This window comes from Carassius carassius, chromosome 39 (assembly GCF_963082965.1).
Source record: "Carassius carassius chromosome 39, fCarCar2.1, whole genome shotgun sequence".
NCBI classification, from domain to species: domain Eukaryota; kingdom Metazoa; phylum Chordata; class Actinopteri; order Cypriniformes; family Cyprinidae; genus Carassius; species Carassius carassius.
This window is the reverse complement of record NC_081793.1, coordinates 16,411,153-16,429,827: the sequence shown is the minus strand read 5'-3', so window position 1 is coordinate 16,429,827 and position 18,675 is coordinate 16,411,153. Positions and strand designations below refer to the sequence as shown.

The 18,675-nt window shown below is 36.9% G+C and overlaps 1 protein-coding gene across 18 annotated transcripts in view; it reads right to left on the bottom strand.

The window, feature by feature from the left end:
• Positions 1-44: 44 nt before the first annotated feature.
• The window catches only part of svila (supervillin a), a 93,422-nt gene continuing 74,791 nt past the window's right edge, over positions 45-18,675 (bottom strand). For 10 of the 18 annotated variants that reach the window (XM_059530910.1, XM_059530911.1, XM_059530896.1 and 7 more), the window contains 25 exons: positions 18,267-18,314; positions 17,379-17,447; positions 16,248-16,298; positions 15,694-15,862; positions 15,436-15,531; positions 11,515-11,601; positions 11,218-11,395; positions 10,917-11,089; positions 10,483-10,638; positions 9,591-9,727; positions 8,728-8,875; positions 8,431-8,576; positions 7,883-8,058; positions 7,374-7,521; positions 7,077-7,270; positions 6,915-6,997; positions 5,495-5,643; positions 4,913-5,018; positions 4,533-4,740; positions 4,321-4,454; positions 3,716-3,871; positions 3,413-3,556; positions 2,480-2,601; positions 2,230-2,385; positions 45-824 (listed from right to left, as the gene is read on the bottom strand). In XM_059530910.1, coding sequence (XP_059386893.1) covers positions 738-824; positions 2,230-2,385; positions 2,480-2,601; positions 3,413-3,556; positions 3,716-3,871; positions 4,321-4,454; positions 4,533-4,740; positions 4,913-5,018; positions 5,495-5,643; positions 6,915-6,997; positions 7,077-7,270; positions 7,374-7,521; positions 7,883-8,058; positions 8,431-8,576; positions 8,728-8,875; positions 9,591-9,727; positions 10,483-10,638; positions 10,917-11,089; positions 11,218-11,395; positions 11,515-11,601; positions 15,436-15,531; positions 15,694-15,862; positions 16,248-16,298; positions 17,379-17,447; positions 18,267-18,314 — 3,321 coding nt within the window. In that variant the 3' untranslated portion in view covers positions 45-737. Of the gene's footprint in view, positions 825-1,806; positions 1,869-2,229; positions 2,386-2,479; positions 2,602-3,412; positions 3,557-3,715; positions 3,872-4,320; positions 4,455-4,532; positions 4,741-4,912; positions 5,019-5,494; positions 5,644-6,914; positions 6,998-7,076; positions 7,271-7,373; positions 7,522-7,882; positions 8,059-8,430; positions 8,577-8,727; positions 8,876-9,590; positions 9,728-10,482; positions 10,639-10,916; positions 11,090-11,217; positions 11,396-11,514; positions 11,602-15,435; positions 15,532-15,693; positions 15,863-16,247; positions 16,299-17,378; positions 17,448-18,266; positions 18,315-18,675 lie in introns of all 18 variants that reach the window. The other 8 variants (XM_059530898.1, XM_059530913.1, XR_009426273.1 and 5 more) reach the window with 7 other exon arrangements.

The window sequence follows — 18,675 nt, the reverse complement described above, 5'->3', positions numbered from 1 at the left end:
TGTATGATCAAAACTGATTTGCAAACAAAGCACTGGACAAAATGTTCATGATCTACATTATTCAGTGTTTATTTGCACCATTATTTATTTATATCACAAATATCTCTTCAAAATGCAGACTAGCATCTGTCTTTATATAAACTGTACATGAAGGCAAGGCACTATACAATGCAGAATAGAAAGATATATTCTCTTATTCTACAGTTTCATTCAGTCTTGTTTTAAGACACACACTATGGATTCTCAAACACTCTCCCATGCGCACACAGACATATATAGGGTTCTCAAGTTTAAGCATCTATCTGGAAGGTTTAAACACATCTTGAGGCCATTTATGAGAGCAGGTATGAATGCACTTACATAAAGAGCTCTTTTGAGCTTTCTTGCAGTTAGATAATAACTAAAAGGCATATATTTATTAGTTCTTTATATAAAGCTGGGCAGTGCATGTTGGATGGTGACTGGCTTCATGTGGATATAGAAAATCTTGTTAATTCACAGATGACAACCAAAAAGGAGAAACGGGAGACAAATGTGCTACAGGAGGCTTCTAAACCCCTGGCCATCAGGGTCTTATCTTCTTCCTCCGGCTCCTTTTCACCTCCTGTGTGGTTTGACACAGCTAGATCTTCACTTGCGTTTGTCCTGTCTGGATCAAAAGGAATGAGGTCATCTCCACTTTATACTCAATCCAGTCAATCAGCAGTTCTAGTGCAGTCCGATTTCCTCTAGTCCCTTTAAAACAGTCCTTTGGCTTTCTTCACATTCACTTGCTTCCATCCTGGCAGTGCCTCATACTCACTTCTTGTCATTTCCAATGCTTTCTGTAGAGAACATGCACACATATATAAGGATTTAAAAACACATGCAGATGACACAGATGCCATCTGTACTGAACATAATCGATGAATGATTACACACACACACACACACACACACACACACACACACACACACACACACACACAAGAGCTGTAGAATATTGGTCACTGCCATTCACCAATCCAAAAATGTAAATAATATTAGCGTACAAAGTATTTAAATTAGGGATGCACAATTTACATGAACCATATATGTTTTTAGCTGATATTGGATTTTGTGTTTGTTTTTTAATATATAAGTCTGTCAATTTTGAATATTTAATTGTTCATGCTCCTTTCTCCCATTTTTACATTAAAATGACCTTTGCCAACATCTATCACACAAAGTTAGTAAAAACAATATATATATATATATATATATATATATATATATATATATATATATATATATAAAACACAGTTTAATCTAATCAAAATGAATATTTTTTTCCATGCTGTACATCATGATGTTGTGATGCCAAAATTCACATGAAAAATTTAAAAAGACTGAACTTTTTAGTTTTATTTATTTGTTTAGATAAAAATGGCATACAATTTTAACATCAGCCACTTTTTGGTTAATGACCATAACATGAAAATAATTACTGGATTATCAATTTTACTATTAGCATATGCCTAAATTAAAGAAGACTACCATTCAACAGTTTGGGGTTAGTATGATTTCTTTTATGTTTTTGGAAAAAAAAAAAAAAAATCTTAATGACCCCAAACTTTTGAAACAGTGTAAATCAAAAAGAAGTTCAACCCAAATGTGAGACTTAGAGTATCAGAAGATATCAGTGGTGAACAGTGACCCACACGCTGCTAGATACTAGGCGGTTTGTGCCAAGGCATGAGAGAGACAAGCACATGGTGATGCAGTTCACACAGTGAGGATGCGGCATTAGTGGGAAAACACCAGTGTTCCTCATGAAACAAAACTCACCTTCCCAGAAGCCCCTACACCCTGGCATGTGAAGGGAAAAATTAACCTCATCAGACGCAAAACTACACCAGCAAAAAGGGAAAAGCAGAAAGATGCAGGGAGAGACAGGTTAAGAGAGGCTGCTTTAAGATGACATAGTGGGAGCAGAAGTAGACACATGAAATAGATGAAGGGGAAAAAAGGCCAAATAAAAGTAGATTGTACTTGAAAGATGGAACATATGAGCAAACTCAGGCAGACAGATGTTACAGAACAGATACACCTCAGTAATATCCCTGTCAAATGTCTCAAAATCATACAATACTTTAAATCATCCATAACTAAGTTAGGATAAGGGTTGAGCTTAGGGTTAACCCTAACCCTATTTTACCAATTAAGGGAGTAAACATTTAAAAAACTCAATTTTATTGTGATTTTTCTTACCTCAAAGTCCTCATCTGAAAGGTAGATCTCAAGACGAAGAGGGTCAACACCTTCTGGTAGTGGATGGGCTTGAAGATCAGCGAGTGGGTAAGTGGTCTTGCAGAGTCTAGTCAATACGTCTTCAACCAGAATAATCTGATTAAATACTTCAGCCTCCTATAAAATCACAGAAAACAACTAAATCTTTAAACCGTATTCTTATAACACAAAAAAAATAAACTTGGTATGTGCATTAAACTTTCTCTCTCACCTTCTCTGTGATCTCAGCAATATCCTCCCTGTGTTCCCAGCTGGGAAACATATTAGTGAATGTAAGCGGCTCAAGTCCTGCATGGATCAGGTATGATTTGGGAGTTTTTTTCTCATTTTTCTCTAAAAAATAAAAAGGCAAAGAGATTATATTGTACCAATTTTTTTTATTGTTTTAATACTGTCATTATATTAAATTACAATAAAATAGCAATAATAAATACAAAATAAAAAAATCATTTAATTTCAAAATGATATTAAAACAAGTCAAATTTATTTAAGTCAAGTGTATTTTACAATACACATCATTTCAAAGCTGCTTTTCAGAAAAGCATACTTGTCAACCTGTATCACTTTGGTTAATGTTTGAGCCACAAATTAAGATATTTTTATTTTGACATAATATCCATCATAAGATGAATCCATATGCATCGAGCAGTTTTGTGAAGTCATTTGAAGAGACATGATCATTTTATATGGTGAACAGATTTAATTTAGGTAATTAATTTAAATATTGGCCGATATTGTACTATTAAAGGTTCATGAAACCCTGATTCAGTTCTGTTAGTCCTTAAATAATCGTTTGAAAAAATTATTAAGGGACTTAGATATTGGTTGGATTTGTTCCAAGCAAAACTGTACTGTTCTGAAAATGCATAAAGGAAACATACGCTAAGTGAAAAACAGCCAGCAGTCATTTAAGCAATGATGTTGAAAAATACAGGCCTGGTTTAGATTAAGCCCTATTTAAATTAGAACATTTATTTTTTAAATGTACCTTAGAAAAAAACCTTACTCTGTGTACCTTGATAAAAACTGTTGTCATTTCACCCACCTCTAAGTAGTTTAAATGGGGATCTGCTAGAAAGTTAACATATCACGCTTTTACACAATATAATTTTTCTTTCCTAACAACATTGTTAAAGCGTGTCACCTTTGCTATACTGGAGCACAGTTTCCATGGCACACTTCCTGTCAGAGTCCCATCGTATGCGAGCTGAGCCCGTGCTCTCACTATCCTGAGGCCACCAGCCCTGCCACAGGTAAACTTCATGGTGATTATCCACCAAAAACAGGGCTAAAAGATAACCAAACACAAGGAGTGACATCGTGATACAGCCACAGACAAATCTCATGATTTTTCAGTAAGTGTAAGGAATCTAATTTCCTTAAAACATTACGCATGTATCAGACAGCACTCTTAACGGTGTTTAGTGAACATGGATATGTCAAGCACCTGGCTGAGTAGCTGTATACAAATCCTCCTGTAGGAAAGGCATTGAATTGACCAGATTTGGTTCCCTGGATGGATACACAAACTCCATTGCCACAAACTCTCCTGAAGTGCTGCTTAACTGGAACAGCCGGGGAGTAAAGTTAAACTTTCCCGGATCTGAGAAACACAACAAAAACACATAAATCCACATTATCTTTCTAAGACAATGATGCCACGTCTTTTCAGAGCAAATCTAAACAATCTCAAAATAGATCACATATCTTAAATGTAAACAGCCATACATTTACATATATAAACTGCAAGTTTAAAATACCCAAGGTATGTTTTATTTCATATATACAGTACATACAAACTAGAGGTTAATCAATGGATTTAGCTAATAATAACAAAATGAATAGTTCACCCCATAGTTCTAACCTGAGAGTGAGTGAGACAGAATTTTCATTTTTGGGTAAACAATTTCTTAAAACATTTGTCGCACTATTAATATATTTAAGACTTTTATGACCTTAAACAGATTTTAAGACTTTTTAAGGACCCTCAGGAAACCTGTAAATCACCTCCATGTCAGCATCCAAACACACAGATGGAGCTTCTCTGCTCACCCTGTAGCATGCAGTCATACGCCTTTCGATCTCTCCTTCCCAAGGCCTCCCAGAAGCCCTGTGGTTCAGCTCCCTCATCACACTCCAGAATGGACACCTTACTGCTGCTGTGAAGCCCCGCCTCGAGAGGACACCTGCATACCGGGAAGCCGTCAGGGGTCTGCAATTGTTTTGCAATGAAGTACTGTTGGTTTGCTTGTGAGTTGACTTACTGCTCTTTGATTTTGTTGGCAGCGGTACGACCCACATCACATGTGTGCATCTGTGCTTTGCAGCCATGCCACAAGTACATGCTGGCTTTTGGGATGTTCAGGAGGATCATAGAGGTGCGAGACCGTAAGCTGCTGCAATGGCACACCACCTCTAGTAGATGGCCCTCTATGGGTTTCTCTCCTCTCACACAGTATAAGCGCCAGTCATCTGCACAATAAAGGAAATCGAGTCAAGTCCATATTAAGTACTGTGTTCAAAATATGATTTTCATGATATATATCATTTGATTTAACTAACTAAACTAAAAATGCTAAGGAACAAATATGTAAAATACAAACTATGTGTAAAAATACAAACTAAAGTTAGCAAAAAAGATTACTTTGCACATTTTCTTCCTCCTCTTCTCTCTTTCCAGCATGAACAATCATTCCTCCATTGAAGCACTGTAAGAAACAAGGAGGCTCCTTTCCCTGCTGTACCTGGACCTGCATAACAAGCATCATGTTAAACCGACTTGTTTTTACAAAAGATTTCTATGTCAGATGAATACTGTTGTTTTGAACCTTCTATTCATTACAAAAATTGAAAAACATGTTAAAAAATATTAAGCATTACAACTTTTTTCAATGATAATAAATGTTCCTTCATCATTAAGCCGGCATATCAGAATAATTCTTGAAGGATCATGTGACACTGGACTAATGGCAACTGAAAATTCAGCTTTGCCATCACAGAAATAAATCGCAACTTAAAATACATTTAAATAGAAAAGTTATTTTAAATTGAATTTTTTTTTTTTTTTACAATATTACCATCATTTCATTCTATTTTTGATCAAATAAATGCAGCTTTGGTGAGCATTATAGACTTCTTTCAAAAACATAAAAAAAGCAGTGCAGAAGAGGCTTAACATCCTAAAAATTAGTTTTAAAAAGATGATCCATAGAACCATAGTGAGTACCTGAGCACCTCTCTCCTCATCCAGCTCTACAGTCATCAGTGCTGAGGTTCCCTTCTCACTCACAGTGGAGTTACGACCCTGCCAGAAGAAATAACAACATTTCTCCTTCCCTGGACCGATGATCCGTTCTGAATGCAGTCTCTTGCCAACTGTACAGAAAAGCAGAGATTTTTGGATCATGGTAAAACAACATTTTCAGAAACACTGTATCTTCTGTTTTCAAAAATGTAACATACGGGGCAGCAGAGGAGGTTTAATTTAAATGAAATGAACAGTAAATGTGCAAATAAAGTGTCTAGTGCATTTTATTTTTCTGTTTTAGCAATTTAAGTGCTTAAACTTATTTTAGAATTATCAATTCAGAGTTGTATTAAAAATTGTCCTTGCTCTTCCAAGCCTTTCAGTGGGGGTAAGCAGGTGTTTGTTGTCAACAGTTCAGAAGACATGAAATAAAGAGCACGCATCTGTAATAAAATGTTGGTGGCGGGGCTAATAAAGGCCCTCGTAGCGAATCCATTAATTTTTGTAAGATAAATATCCAGATTTCAAATGTAATAAACACTTTTTTCCTCATTTCTGCTGACTGTTGTGAACCAGAAGACGTGCAGGAGGAAGATGGAAGTCGTATGCATCGTGCGCGCACCTCTGGGAAATGTAGGGGCAAAGGAAACAAAGTTTCCTTACTTTAGCAAAGGAGAACCAGTGTCCTCTTGGCTTGGGTTTTTCTTTACAAATCCTCGTTTTAAGCTTCTAAATTGTGACCAGCATTTTGTTTTGTTCTCTCTCCACGCTCTTCACTATAACCACGCAGCACTGACAAACTACAACATCTGCCAGGACGTCTTCCAATTCCCCACAGACAGCAGAAGTGAGAAAAAAAGTGTTTATTATGTTAAAAATATTTATCTTACAAAAACGCATGGATTCGCTACAGGGGGCCATGTGTGGGATGTCTTACTACAGATGCGCGCACTTTATTTCACGTCTTCTGAACTGTTGACAACAAACACCCGCTTATCCCCATTGAAAGGCTTGGCAGAGCAAGGACAATTTTAATATAACTCCGATTGGATTATTCTGAAAGAGGAAAGTCACATACACCAAGGATGCTTCGAGGGTGAGTAGGAGATGGACGAATTTTAATTCTCGGGTGAACCAACCCTTTAAATTTATATTAAATTAAAATTTCTGAAAACATTCTTTTAACATTTATAACATTGTTTGTCTGAATACTCGATTCTGATTGGCTGGCAGGTTTGCATTAAAACCATTCCAACACACACACCAACATCAAACATACCTAACAGCTTAAACTTGTCAGTGCTGGCAAATTACCATGGCATAAGCAGGATAATGTCACGTCACATATTTTAGTTGCCAAAAACAACATTACTATGCACACCTCCAGCATACAACTCACCTGCTGTGCTGATCATGTACTTCCATTTGACCACGTATGTGTCCCCTTCATGGAATTGACCAATGCTCTGTTTGGGTAGACGACTAGAACAAGCAAGAGAGTGTGTTTGTATATGAAACCCCATTAATTGAACATTCTTAACAAATAAACGATCTGTCCTACCTGTAGTCAAACTCTAGAATGTGCCAGACATCAACAGACAAGGTGCTAATCTCAAAATTACGCCCCTCGTCACCTTCCACCAATCCACAACCTCGTCCAACATTGACCCCATCCAGAACGGTCTTGACTGGCATCCATACTGTCTTCAACATCAGTGATGCATTGTACGGCCGACATTCCCCACCCCGATTCTCCTAAGAAAATTAACCAACCAATTTTATTTCATGTTTAGCAACATTTATAAGACTTATTCTGAAGTATCTAATTCTAATTTCTTAACTTATTTTGTGAGTCTACCTTATTTTCTACAACATGCGAGTCACCATTCTTCTTAGTGGATTTCTTGGTGTCACTCCAATCCAAAAACTTTTCTTTAAAAAGAATAGTCTCATTGTGCTGAGTTAACCTGCCAAACACAGCCCAGTCTGGTCGTCCCTGGCCTTTCCTATGAATAACACATTCAGAGAAGACAATGATTGTTTTAATTTCATAAACATTTTATACAAATCTGTATAAATTCTATATATAATTATAGAACTTCAACAGAACAGAACAAAACAAAACCATGAGATGTGAACACAGCAGTCATTTATTTTAGGAGTGACACATCTGGCAACCAGAGTCTGTTTATGAACACCGAGATACTATGCTACTCTTCTGACAGGTTTAGTAAGTTAAGCAACAGTAGCACACTTCTGACCTGAAAGGCCTCTGTGAATGCGCTTTAAAAGGTCACAAGTGCCAAAACTTGATCTATGATGCAACAGTAAGCAGCAGAGCCAAACATACTCAGCTCTGATTTGTACCTGGGTATAAGGTCGTTGCACTCTCCAGGGTCCAGAGGATTAATATCACAGTTGGTGTAGTCAAAGGTGCCATTCCACAAGTGCTTTGCCAGCTGAAATGCCACTTTTCTCTGTGCCAGTGTCACCTCCTTACCATGCCATATGTAGATCTCGCTACCAAAATCAAACACCAGCACCTAGATGTCCAACAAGAATAAAAAGTTGGTTTAAACTTGTATTTGCCTTACTTGTATTTGTAAGTGTTTAGCAGAGATGTACAATATATTAATAATTAAAGTGAATTGAACAGAATCCTTTTATTTAATTGTTAAGTATTGGCCAGAGTAGGCTGATATTTAAAAGAGGATAAAGTCAGGGTTATTTTGTTTTTATAAAATCGTACCAAAAATGATTACACATCCTAAAACTTTTTTTTTTCTGCTTTACGCATGCAAACTTGTATACTGTAGCTTATAATATGAATATAATACATTACTAGTTAGTTAGAATGAATGGTCTAAATTTCATCAAACCATCCTTGATATTAAATATGTAGTATTTTCAAGTACTTCTTTAGGCTCAAGCATGGAGCAGCGAGGGACTCGACCCCAGAAGTCATCTTCAGGAACAAGTTTATCCTCCATGAGCCCATAGATGCAGTTGGTTTCTACAACGGCACTCTCATAGAATTCATCTTCTTCTGGAGTGCCAGCAGCTGTAGGGTATAGAGGGCCATATTTACAGGGACTGTAGTACGTAAAGGTCATTAAACTGCTCTAACATCAGCATGCATTATGCTTGAGTACAAATGTTTACAGACGTTTAAACACTCTTCCTTCAACAGAAGGAATTACAGATTAGTTTACCTTGATAACTGGCTTGGCCACCAAGAATCTTCCAAAACTCTTTGGCAGCATGAGTGTGTGTGTTGGCACCTTCCTCGATGGTCTGCACATACGAGGCTCTGCATCCCAGGTCATGCTTGGTCTGAATGAATGTAGCTAACTCTGCAGCCTGCATGGTTGAAGATATAAAAACTTAATTTTTATTTGCAACACAAATAAAGGTTAATATATAATATAATATAATAATTGTCTGTTCCTCTCACTCTGATCCCATGTACAGAAATACACATATGATCACTTAATTATTCAATAAAATAAAAAAATAATAAATCCATCAGTTTAAGATAACGAGCATTCCATCACTGGTGAGATGCAAGTCAAACAGAGTTCAATGACCTGCAGTCTGGATTTAACAATAATAGAAAATGGTGTGTAAGAGAGAGACATGATCTTTTACAATTCACCTCCTGCTTCCTGTAAAACAATATGACATTTCCTTTGCGGTTACTTCTGTTTACTTCCTGCACGTGGGGACCAACATATGAATAGTACTGAAAACACCACGGCTGAGAACAGGATATGACAGATTTAACTGTAACAAAAGCTATGAACCAAAAATACAGACTTTTTTATACAAGTGACTGATACTGACATCCTGCACTGAACAGCCAGTGTTATTTTAGTATTACTTTTATAGTATTACAGTGTTTATTAAAATTCTGTTTATTAAAATTTTCATTTTAACTTTAGTTAACATTTTAATTAAGTTTAAAGTGTATTAGTTTTAATTAACAATAACAACACCATTAAAAGCTGGATATTAAACAGCGCTAAAGTGACAGCGTGATGTGTGTTTATTGGGACACATAGCAGGACACACTTACTTTGGACTTCTCAATAACATTAGCAAATTCTCCAATCCAGATGAAGCAATGATGGGGTGTGATCAAAAGGAAGCAGTCACCACTGTTCAAGGAAGAAGCTCTGGGCTCAACCAGTCTGGTCTGAACATGCCGTCGACCTGATTAAAATGAACAGAGAAATTGGGACAATATCACATGTGAGTCACATGCTGAACCCCTGATGTCAGCAGCAAAAACACCTAGTGATTTGCTTTGCCTGTACAGCTTTATCTTGAAATTTAAACTAAAAAGACATCTATGTTATGATCCAATACATTACAATGAAATGTTATGTTGTACGTTTATAAAATGTGCACCAAGAACTAGAATTAAAATCAGCACGAACTTCCAGCACAAGAGAACATTACTACAGCTGGCCATAATTTGTTGTTGTTGTTGGACCGTTCATGTGTTGTTCACTTCATTGAGCATATCTGGTTTCTTTCTCTCTGTATTTATTAAGGGTAGAATGTTGTTATGGGAACATGCACGTAGGTTTAGATTAAGAGGGATGCTTTATGAGGAATTGGTATCCACAGTCCTTCTACATTCTACAACAAGCTGTCCCCATAACAAAAGTAGCAGGTCTCATGCAAGATGGGTTCTCCGTCTTACATATAAGTAAACAGCATAGTTCATGGCTGTCTCACTGCCAAAAAAGTACAGCCTCTACAGAAACACACAGATACAGCATACTCTATATGGCTAGCTGCTAATCAGAGACCATTAATCTTCATATGAAACACAGTTGAGAATAAAGCTGTGCCCAAACTAGGTCAGAAAGGATGGTGAATATTATTGAGCCATCTGTAAAATGAGCAGCTTTCATTGAGCTGAAATATTGTGTATCACAGCTGTTGTCAATGTCACTCACCTTTGACCTGAATGAGCATGAGCTTTTTATAGGGCATGGCACTGTTGTTGGAACTCTGCTCAGATGCATTCACACTTCGCAGGCTCACACTGCTGAAGTTTTCTTTACTGGCCAATCCAGCAAGAGCAACCTCAGAGAAACCGCTGTTCTTGTTCACTATGAAAGAGAGGAATAAAACAAAGAGAGAGACAGCATGAATATGAACTCTTAACTTTTACGAGAAAGACATTAATTCAAAACAGTCTTTCAGTGTATTCCGTTACACTGTCCTCACTCTTACATTTGGAGCGGTTTGGGTGGTTCATTTAAGGCAAGAGATTAAACAAATTATTCAATGAATCATCTGAATCCTTGTGCAGAATTTTTGCAGTAAGTTAAAAACTGCTGTTTGTCATACAAAATCTCCAATTCTACACATTTTCTCAACAACTCACTCTTTTCCTGCTTCATCCTCTTGCTCTCCAAAAGGCCAATATTCAGTCTCTGTTCTATGTACTCGTTTCTGATGTCCTCCCGAACGGCCAGCATTTTAAGGGGGTTTTTGGATGACTGAACGTTTCTGGTGGGCCGCACTGCACGCTTGTGCTGCACCATGTCTGAGGTCAACCTAAAAAAAAAAACCCTAGTTTAAATGTTTATCTGTAAATAAAAAAATAATAATATTGTAATACACAAAATAAGGCTGGTTGTACAGAGACAACTCTAGTCATTCATAGCACAGATCGCTGGCTTTACCTGGGCAGCTGCCCTCCAAAAATGGCATCAAAATCGTCACTGATTTCTACCCTGCTAGAGATCTTGGCCATATCCTCTGTGTGTCGATAAAACTTATCGAAGATCTCATCATCTACAGTCATGACCTCTTTAACAGACTTCTCTGTGACTGCAATCGTGGCCTCTTGAAGTCCTGAAACTAAGAAATGTACATTACGTACAAAACAAACATTAAGAATGACCTTAATAAAATATTAAGTTGTTTTAGGAGAAAATGCAAAAACATCTCTGAGGGTCATTATTTATTTTCAAACTAACCTTTACTATTGAGCCGACCAAGGAATGACTCCAACTTTTCCAGCTTCTTGTCTGATTCCAGCTTCATGTCCTCTCTGACTTCAATCTCTACTTAAGAAAATACAGCAGTAATATAACTATATGCTTATATATATATATATATATATATATATATATATATATATATATATATATATATATATATATATATATATATACACACACATACACTATGAAATTTTATATATATACAGTACAGACCAAAAGTTTGGACACACCTTCTCATTCAAAGAGTTTTCTTTATTTTCATGATTATGAAAATTGTAGAGTCACACTGAAGGCATCTAAACTATGAATTAATACATGTGGAATTATATACGGTACTTTCCGGACTATAAGTCGCACTTTTTTTCATAGTTTAGCTGGTCCTGCGACTAGTCAGGTGCGACTTATTTATCAAAATTAATTTGACATGAACCAAGAGAAATGAACTAAGAGAAATGAACCAACAGAAAACATTACCGTCTACAGCTGCCAGAGGGCGCTCTATGCTATTCATTGCTCCTGTAGTCTACACTGAGCAGCATAGAGCGCCCCCTTGTGGCTGTAGACGGTAATGTTTTCTCTTGGTTCTAAATAAATGAGACGTATTTTTGGACTGATGCAACGTATACACAGGTGCGACTTATAGTCGGAAAAATACGGGTACATAAAAAAACTGAAAATATGTCATATTGTAGGTTCTTCAAAGTAGCCACCTTTTGCTTTGATTACTGCTTTGCACACTCTTGGCATTCTCTTGATGAGCTTCAAGAGGTAGTCACCTGAAATGGTTTTCACGTCACAGGTGTGCCCTGTCAGGTTTAATAAGTGTGATTTCTTGCCTTATAAATGGGGTTGGGACCATCAGTTGTGTTGTGCAGAAGTCAGTTGGATACACAGCTGATAGTCCTACTGAATAGACTGTTAGAATTTGTATTATGGCAAGAAAAAAGCAGCTAAGTACAGGAAAACGAGTGGCCATCATTACTTTAAGAAATGAAGGTCAGTAAGTCCGAAAAATTGGGAAAACTTTGAAAGTGTCCCCACTCCCCAAGTGCAGTCACAAAAACCATCAAGCGCTACAAAGAAACTGGCTCACATGCGGACCGCCCCAGGAAAGGAAGACCAAGAGTCACCTCTGCTGCGGAGGATAAGTTCATCCGAGTCACCAGCCTCAGAAATCGCAGGTTAACAGCAGCTCAGATTAGAGACCAGGTCAATGGCACACGGAGTTCTAGCAGCAGACACATCTCTAGAACAACTGTTAATAGGAGACTGTGTGAATCAGGCCTTCATGGTAGAATATCTGCTGGGAAACCACTGCTAAAGAAAGGCAACAAGCAGAAGAGGCTTGTTTGGGCTAAAGAACACAAGGAATGGACATTAGACCAGTGGAAATCTGTGCTTTGGTCTTATGAGTACAAATTTGAGATCTTTGGTTCCAACCACTGTGTCTTTGTGCGACGCAGAAAAGGTGAACGGATGGAACGTCTACAACCCCTGGCAAAAAGTATGGAATCACCCCTCTCAGAAGATGTTCATTCAAATGTTTAATTGTGTAGAGCAAAAACCAAGCACATATATACCACAAAACAATTTTCACTCAACAAAACAATATTCTGGCTGTAAAAAAAAACACTTAAAAAAACAACAAAGAAAGATAACTATAGTCAATTACAACTTTTTTTACATATCTAAAAAGAGGAAAAAAATATGGAATCACACAAATCTGAGGAAAATTATATGGAATCACCATGCACTTTGCATTTCTAAAACAAACACCTGTATCTGATTACAACTGCTAATTAGTCAGCAGTTAAAAACGAGTGCTTGCACACATTAGTGATGTGTTGAACCAAGATGATTGACATAACTCATGGCTCCAACATGAGAGATGTCAGTTGAAACAAAGGAGAGGATTATCAAACTTCTCAAAGAAGGTAAATCTTCACGGAATATTGCAAAAGATGTTGGTTGTTCCCAGTCAGCTGTGTCTAAAATCTGGACCAAGTACAAATCAAATGGAAAGGTTGTAAAAGGGAAGCGTACTGGTAGACCAAGAAAGACATCAAAGCGCCAAGACAGAAAACTTAAAGCAATATGCATTGAAAACAGAAAATGCACAACAAAACAAATGAGGAACAAATGGGCAGAAAGTGGAGTTCATGTCTGTGACCGGACTGTAAGAAATTGCCTAAAAGAAATGGGATTTACATACAGAAAAGCCAAACGAAAACCATCATTAACATCTAAACAGAAAAAAACAAGGTTTCAGTGGGCTAAAGAAAGACAATCTTGGACTGTGGATGACTGGATGAGAGTTATATTCAGTGATTAATCACGAATCTGCATTGGGCAGGGTGATGATGCTGGAACTTTTGTTTGGTGCCGTTCCAATGAAATTTATGAAGACAACTGCCTGAAGAAAACATGCAAATTTCCACAATCATTAATGATATGGGGTTGTATGTCAGGTAAAGTTATGGGAGAGATGACAGTCATTACATAATTTATAATACTATAAATGCACAAGTTTATGTTGAGATTTTGGACACTTTTCTTATTCCATCAATTGAAAGGATGTTTGGTGATGGTAGCATCATTTTTCAGGATGATAATGCATCTTGCCATAGGGCAAAATCTGTGAAAACATTTCTACAGGAAAGACATATAATGTCAATGGCATGGCCTGCAAATAGTCCGGACCTCAATCCAATTGAAAATCTGTGGTGGAAATTAAAGAAAATGGTCCACGACAAGACTCCAACCTGCAAAGCTGATCTGGCAACTGCAATAAGACAAAGCTGGAGACAGATTGATGAAGTATACTGTTTGTCATTAGTTAAATCCATGCCTCAGAGAATTCAAGCTGTTATAAAAGCCAGAGGTGGTGCAACAAAGTACTAGTAGTGTTTTTATTTGGTGATTCCATATAATTTTCCTCAGATTTGTGTGATTTCATATTTTTTTCCTCTGTTTGATCTGTAAAAACAGTTGTAATTGACTATAGTTATCTTTCTTTGTTGTTTTTTTAAGTGTTTTTTACAGCCAGAATATTGTTTTGTTGAGTGAAAATTGTTTTGTGGCATATATGTGCTTGGTTTTTGCTCTACACAATTAAACATTTGAATGAACATCTTCTGAGAGGGGTGATTCCATACTTTTTGCCAGGGGTTGTACATGCCTGGTTCCCACCGTCAAGCATGGTGTGGGGGTGCTTTGCTGGTGACACTGTTGGGGATTTATTCAAAATTGAAGGCCTACTGAACCAGCATGGCTACCACAGCATCTTGCAGCGGCATGCTATTCCATCCGGTTTGCGTTTAGTTGGACCATCATTTATTTTTCAACAGGACAATGACCCCAAACACACCTCCAGGCTGTGTAAGGGCTATTTGACCAAGAAGGAGAGTGATGGGGTGCTGCGCCAGATGACCTGGCGTCCACAGTCACCAGACCTGAACCCAATCGAGATTGTTTAGGGGTGAGCTGGACCGCAGACTGAAGGCAAAAGGGCCAACAAGTGCTAAGCATCTCTCGGGGAACTCCTTCAAGACTGTTGGAAGACCATTTCAGGTGACTACCTCTTGAAGCTCATCAAGAGAATGCCAAGAGTGTGCAAAGCAGTAATCAAAGCAAAAGGTGGCTACTTTGAAGAACCTAGAATATGACATTTTCAGTTGTTTCACACTTTTTTTGTTATGTATATAATTCCACATGTTTTAATTCATAGTTTTGATGCCTTCAGTGTGAATCTACAATTTTCACAGTCATGAAAATAAAGAAAACTCTTTGAATGAGAAGGTGTGTCCACACTTTTGGTCTGTACTGTATATATATATGAAAAGGGGAGATGGGGACCAGGAAATGACTGGAATTGAGTAAATTATGGCTTTTCACCTTCGTGTGGCTTTGAGATGGTATGGGAGGTATTCTTATTTTTAGAGGATAGAGGGGATGACACTGGATTTGTGAGAACAGAGGGGGCTGCCAGACCTGGAGAGAGAGAAAAAAAACGGAGGAGAAAATTTCATACTGTTAAAAAGCAAAACTGTTTTCTAGTTATGTATCAAAACTATGTTTTTTGTCCAATTAGTACAAAAAAAAAAGTCTCAATCTGTGTCACTGCTGCGAAGCAATATGTGCAGTTGTACAGACCTTTTTTAACCATACGGCCAGCCACTGTAAACTGAGTGGAGTCATTGAATGCTCCATAACCCTTGACCTTCCAGGCATCCTCTTGTGCGGTTATGAGCTGCTTGCGTTCCTGAATAGACATCTCGTTTCGCTCAATCTGCTGACTCTCCACCACTCCATTTCCCATCCTCTGATATGACAAAGGGAAAAAAATTAAACATGAAACATGTTCTCGCACTGTAATTGAAATATCTTTTATCATTTTAATTTAAAAGTGATGCTTTGTTGATAATCATTATGATTGTAAAAGAAGTGAGAAACAAAACCTCTCGTAAAAAAAGATTTAGCCATGAAAAAACTGTATACACACTTAGCCTCCGATTTCCTAACTTTAACCTGCAAACAAACCAAATCAAAAGCATCTAAAATATACTGAATATTTATGTTTTGTCAACCTAGCTAGTTATTGACTCCAAAAAAGACACCAAAAACAAAACACCACAAAACATGTGTTTACATACATTATTGTTGTGTTATGGAGGAATAGTGGATGTGTGTTTGGGGGTGAGAGGCACCTTCTGTCTCCAGGGGTGACGCTCATCCACCTGCACGGGCAGAGGGGTAGCCTTCACATGGAGGGAAGAGCAGGGAGACAGATGGAAAGAAAGAGGGATGAGAAAAGAATGGAAACAAAGGATAAAAGGTGAGGGGATGCATCCTAGACTAAAGGTTCCTATTAATAGACACAGGAAGGAGATTTACTCCTATTTTAGTTTTATAGTCAAACATTGTTGTCTTAAAATGATATAGGCTTGTATGTATCCTATCAATTGGTCAAAATAATGAAGATGGTAGAAAGATTTTAACATACAGGCCCAAAGGTTTTAAGCTTTAAGAAGTATATAAAATGTATAAAAAGTTACATACAAAATTATTTTAAGATCAAGAGTTTTCTAAGAGTTATTTTATGGTAGAAGACAAGAATTTGTCTAGAAGACAAGAACAAAGCAGTCGAGATTGCTCATCAAATTAATCCAAGAAATAAAAGAATGTCTTTTTTTAGACTACAAGAAATACTAAACCTTGTACAGTTTAATAAAAGAGAACTTTTAAATGAGTGATAAAAAATATATATTTTGTTAAATACAAGTTACTATACCAAATTTGGCAACAAAAAAACTTGAAAACTTATTTTTTTTGTGTATAATGTGTGTGTGTGTGTGTGTGTGTGTGTGTCTATATATATATATATATATATATATAAACATACATACATACACTGTACATAATATAAAATATTCAGTGAAGCAGTTACAATTGTTTACTTGTAAGAAAAAAAGTTAAAGGATGTTCCCAGAAGTTGTAATTTATGTAATAATTATATTTCTTCTTTTTGTTTTGTTACCATTTGTGTACATTATTTTATGCTACTGGTAAGTATTACACACAGGTAAAAAATACAGGCAATGAAATGCCAATCCTTGAAACAATGTTCTTGTATTTTATATTATAAACTTCTGGTCTGATGTTGTTGTTGTTGTTGTTGTTGTTTTTTTTTTTTTAACCATAAATTTAACAGGATTTAGTGGTGTAGAAATTACAAATGGAAAAAAAGAGAAAAATATTAGTGGTCAAGAGGAGAGGCCGTCTGTCAGTATCGGAGGGTGGAATGAGGAGGAAAGTTTACATTGGGTGTTCTTGCTCACCTTGGGGAGGACTGCTATTAGATCCAGTGGTTCAGAGGCACATGAAAAGGAGGAGGAAAAGACAGGATCCTACAGACAGGATAGAAGGGGGAAGCAAGACAAAAGTTGGAGAGACACATGACAAGTAATGAAGGGGTAATGAAGAGGAAGTCCAGGGACAGACAGCAAGCAGGTGATACTGGTCTAGTCTTAGACAAAATGTCACCTCTATATAACCACATGACCTCTAGACAAAACGTCAAAGTAATTTGCTAGAATGCTATGGTCAAATCTAGAGTACAACACACACAATTACCAAGCCTTGCACAACCACCCTGAATCTGATGATGCTCAAATCAAACTATCTGCTGTCAATCAAGCAGCTACAAGAGAAATCCCAATGGAGAGTACCCGCCTCAAATGAAATTAGTGTGCAGATACAGTAATGTAAATAAATCACATATTCACAGGGTCATCATTGTTATTATTTGATACTGTCCCTGAGGAGGCAGAACAAAAGAAACTAAAAGTCTGTAAAATGTAGGACTAAAGCTAACTGAAAGCCTTTAGCCTATATATAAGAGTGATTGAACAAGGCAATTAATATCACACCATAACCGTGAAATCACCATTGGGTAAATGATAAAACCACCACAATGGCTAAAAAAATAAAATAATAGAAAATAATTTTTGAAATTGCAGAACTCATACCGTCACCATGGTAGCAATGTAAGAGGAACAAGCAATTAAAATCACCACCAAGTTACAACAAGTTCTGAAACACCATGACAGCACACTGACATCACCATGATTACAAGGATTAAACACAAAAACAAAACCAAAACCATAACCCAAGTACACTGGCCATACCCATGCTAAGCCTGTTAGCACAGTGGCTAACAGCCTTACCCAAAGTTGATCAGACACAGCAAAGTCATCTATCATCAGCCCATCATCCTAGAAAAAGGGGTGAAATGAACGGGAAAAATGATCCCCTACTAAAAGCTCGGATTCTAAACTTAACCTTGAAACTGGTTACTGTGAAGTATAAATATGTTCATTATGCATTCTGAAGATGCTAGGTAACTAGGTAACTAGGACTGTTATTCTCAATATTATTAAAATTCTACTCATATTAGAAGTTAACCAATTTGTTAAATCGACATGAACTACTGTGAAAACGTATTCTTATCTAAGAGTACTAAAGTAAATACAACTGAATATTTTTTCCCATATTGACATACATCTGAGTGAAACAGTTTATTGCTAAGAAAACTGTAGAGCCGGGACTTGGTTGTTAGTTGTCCAGTTGTTGATG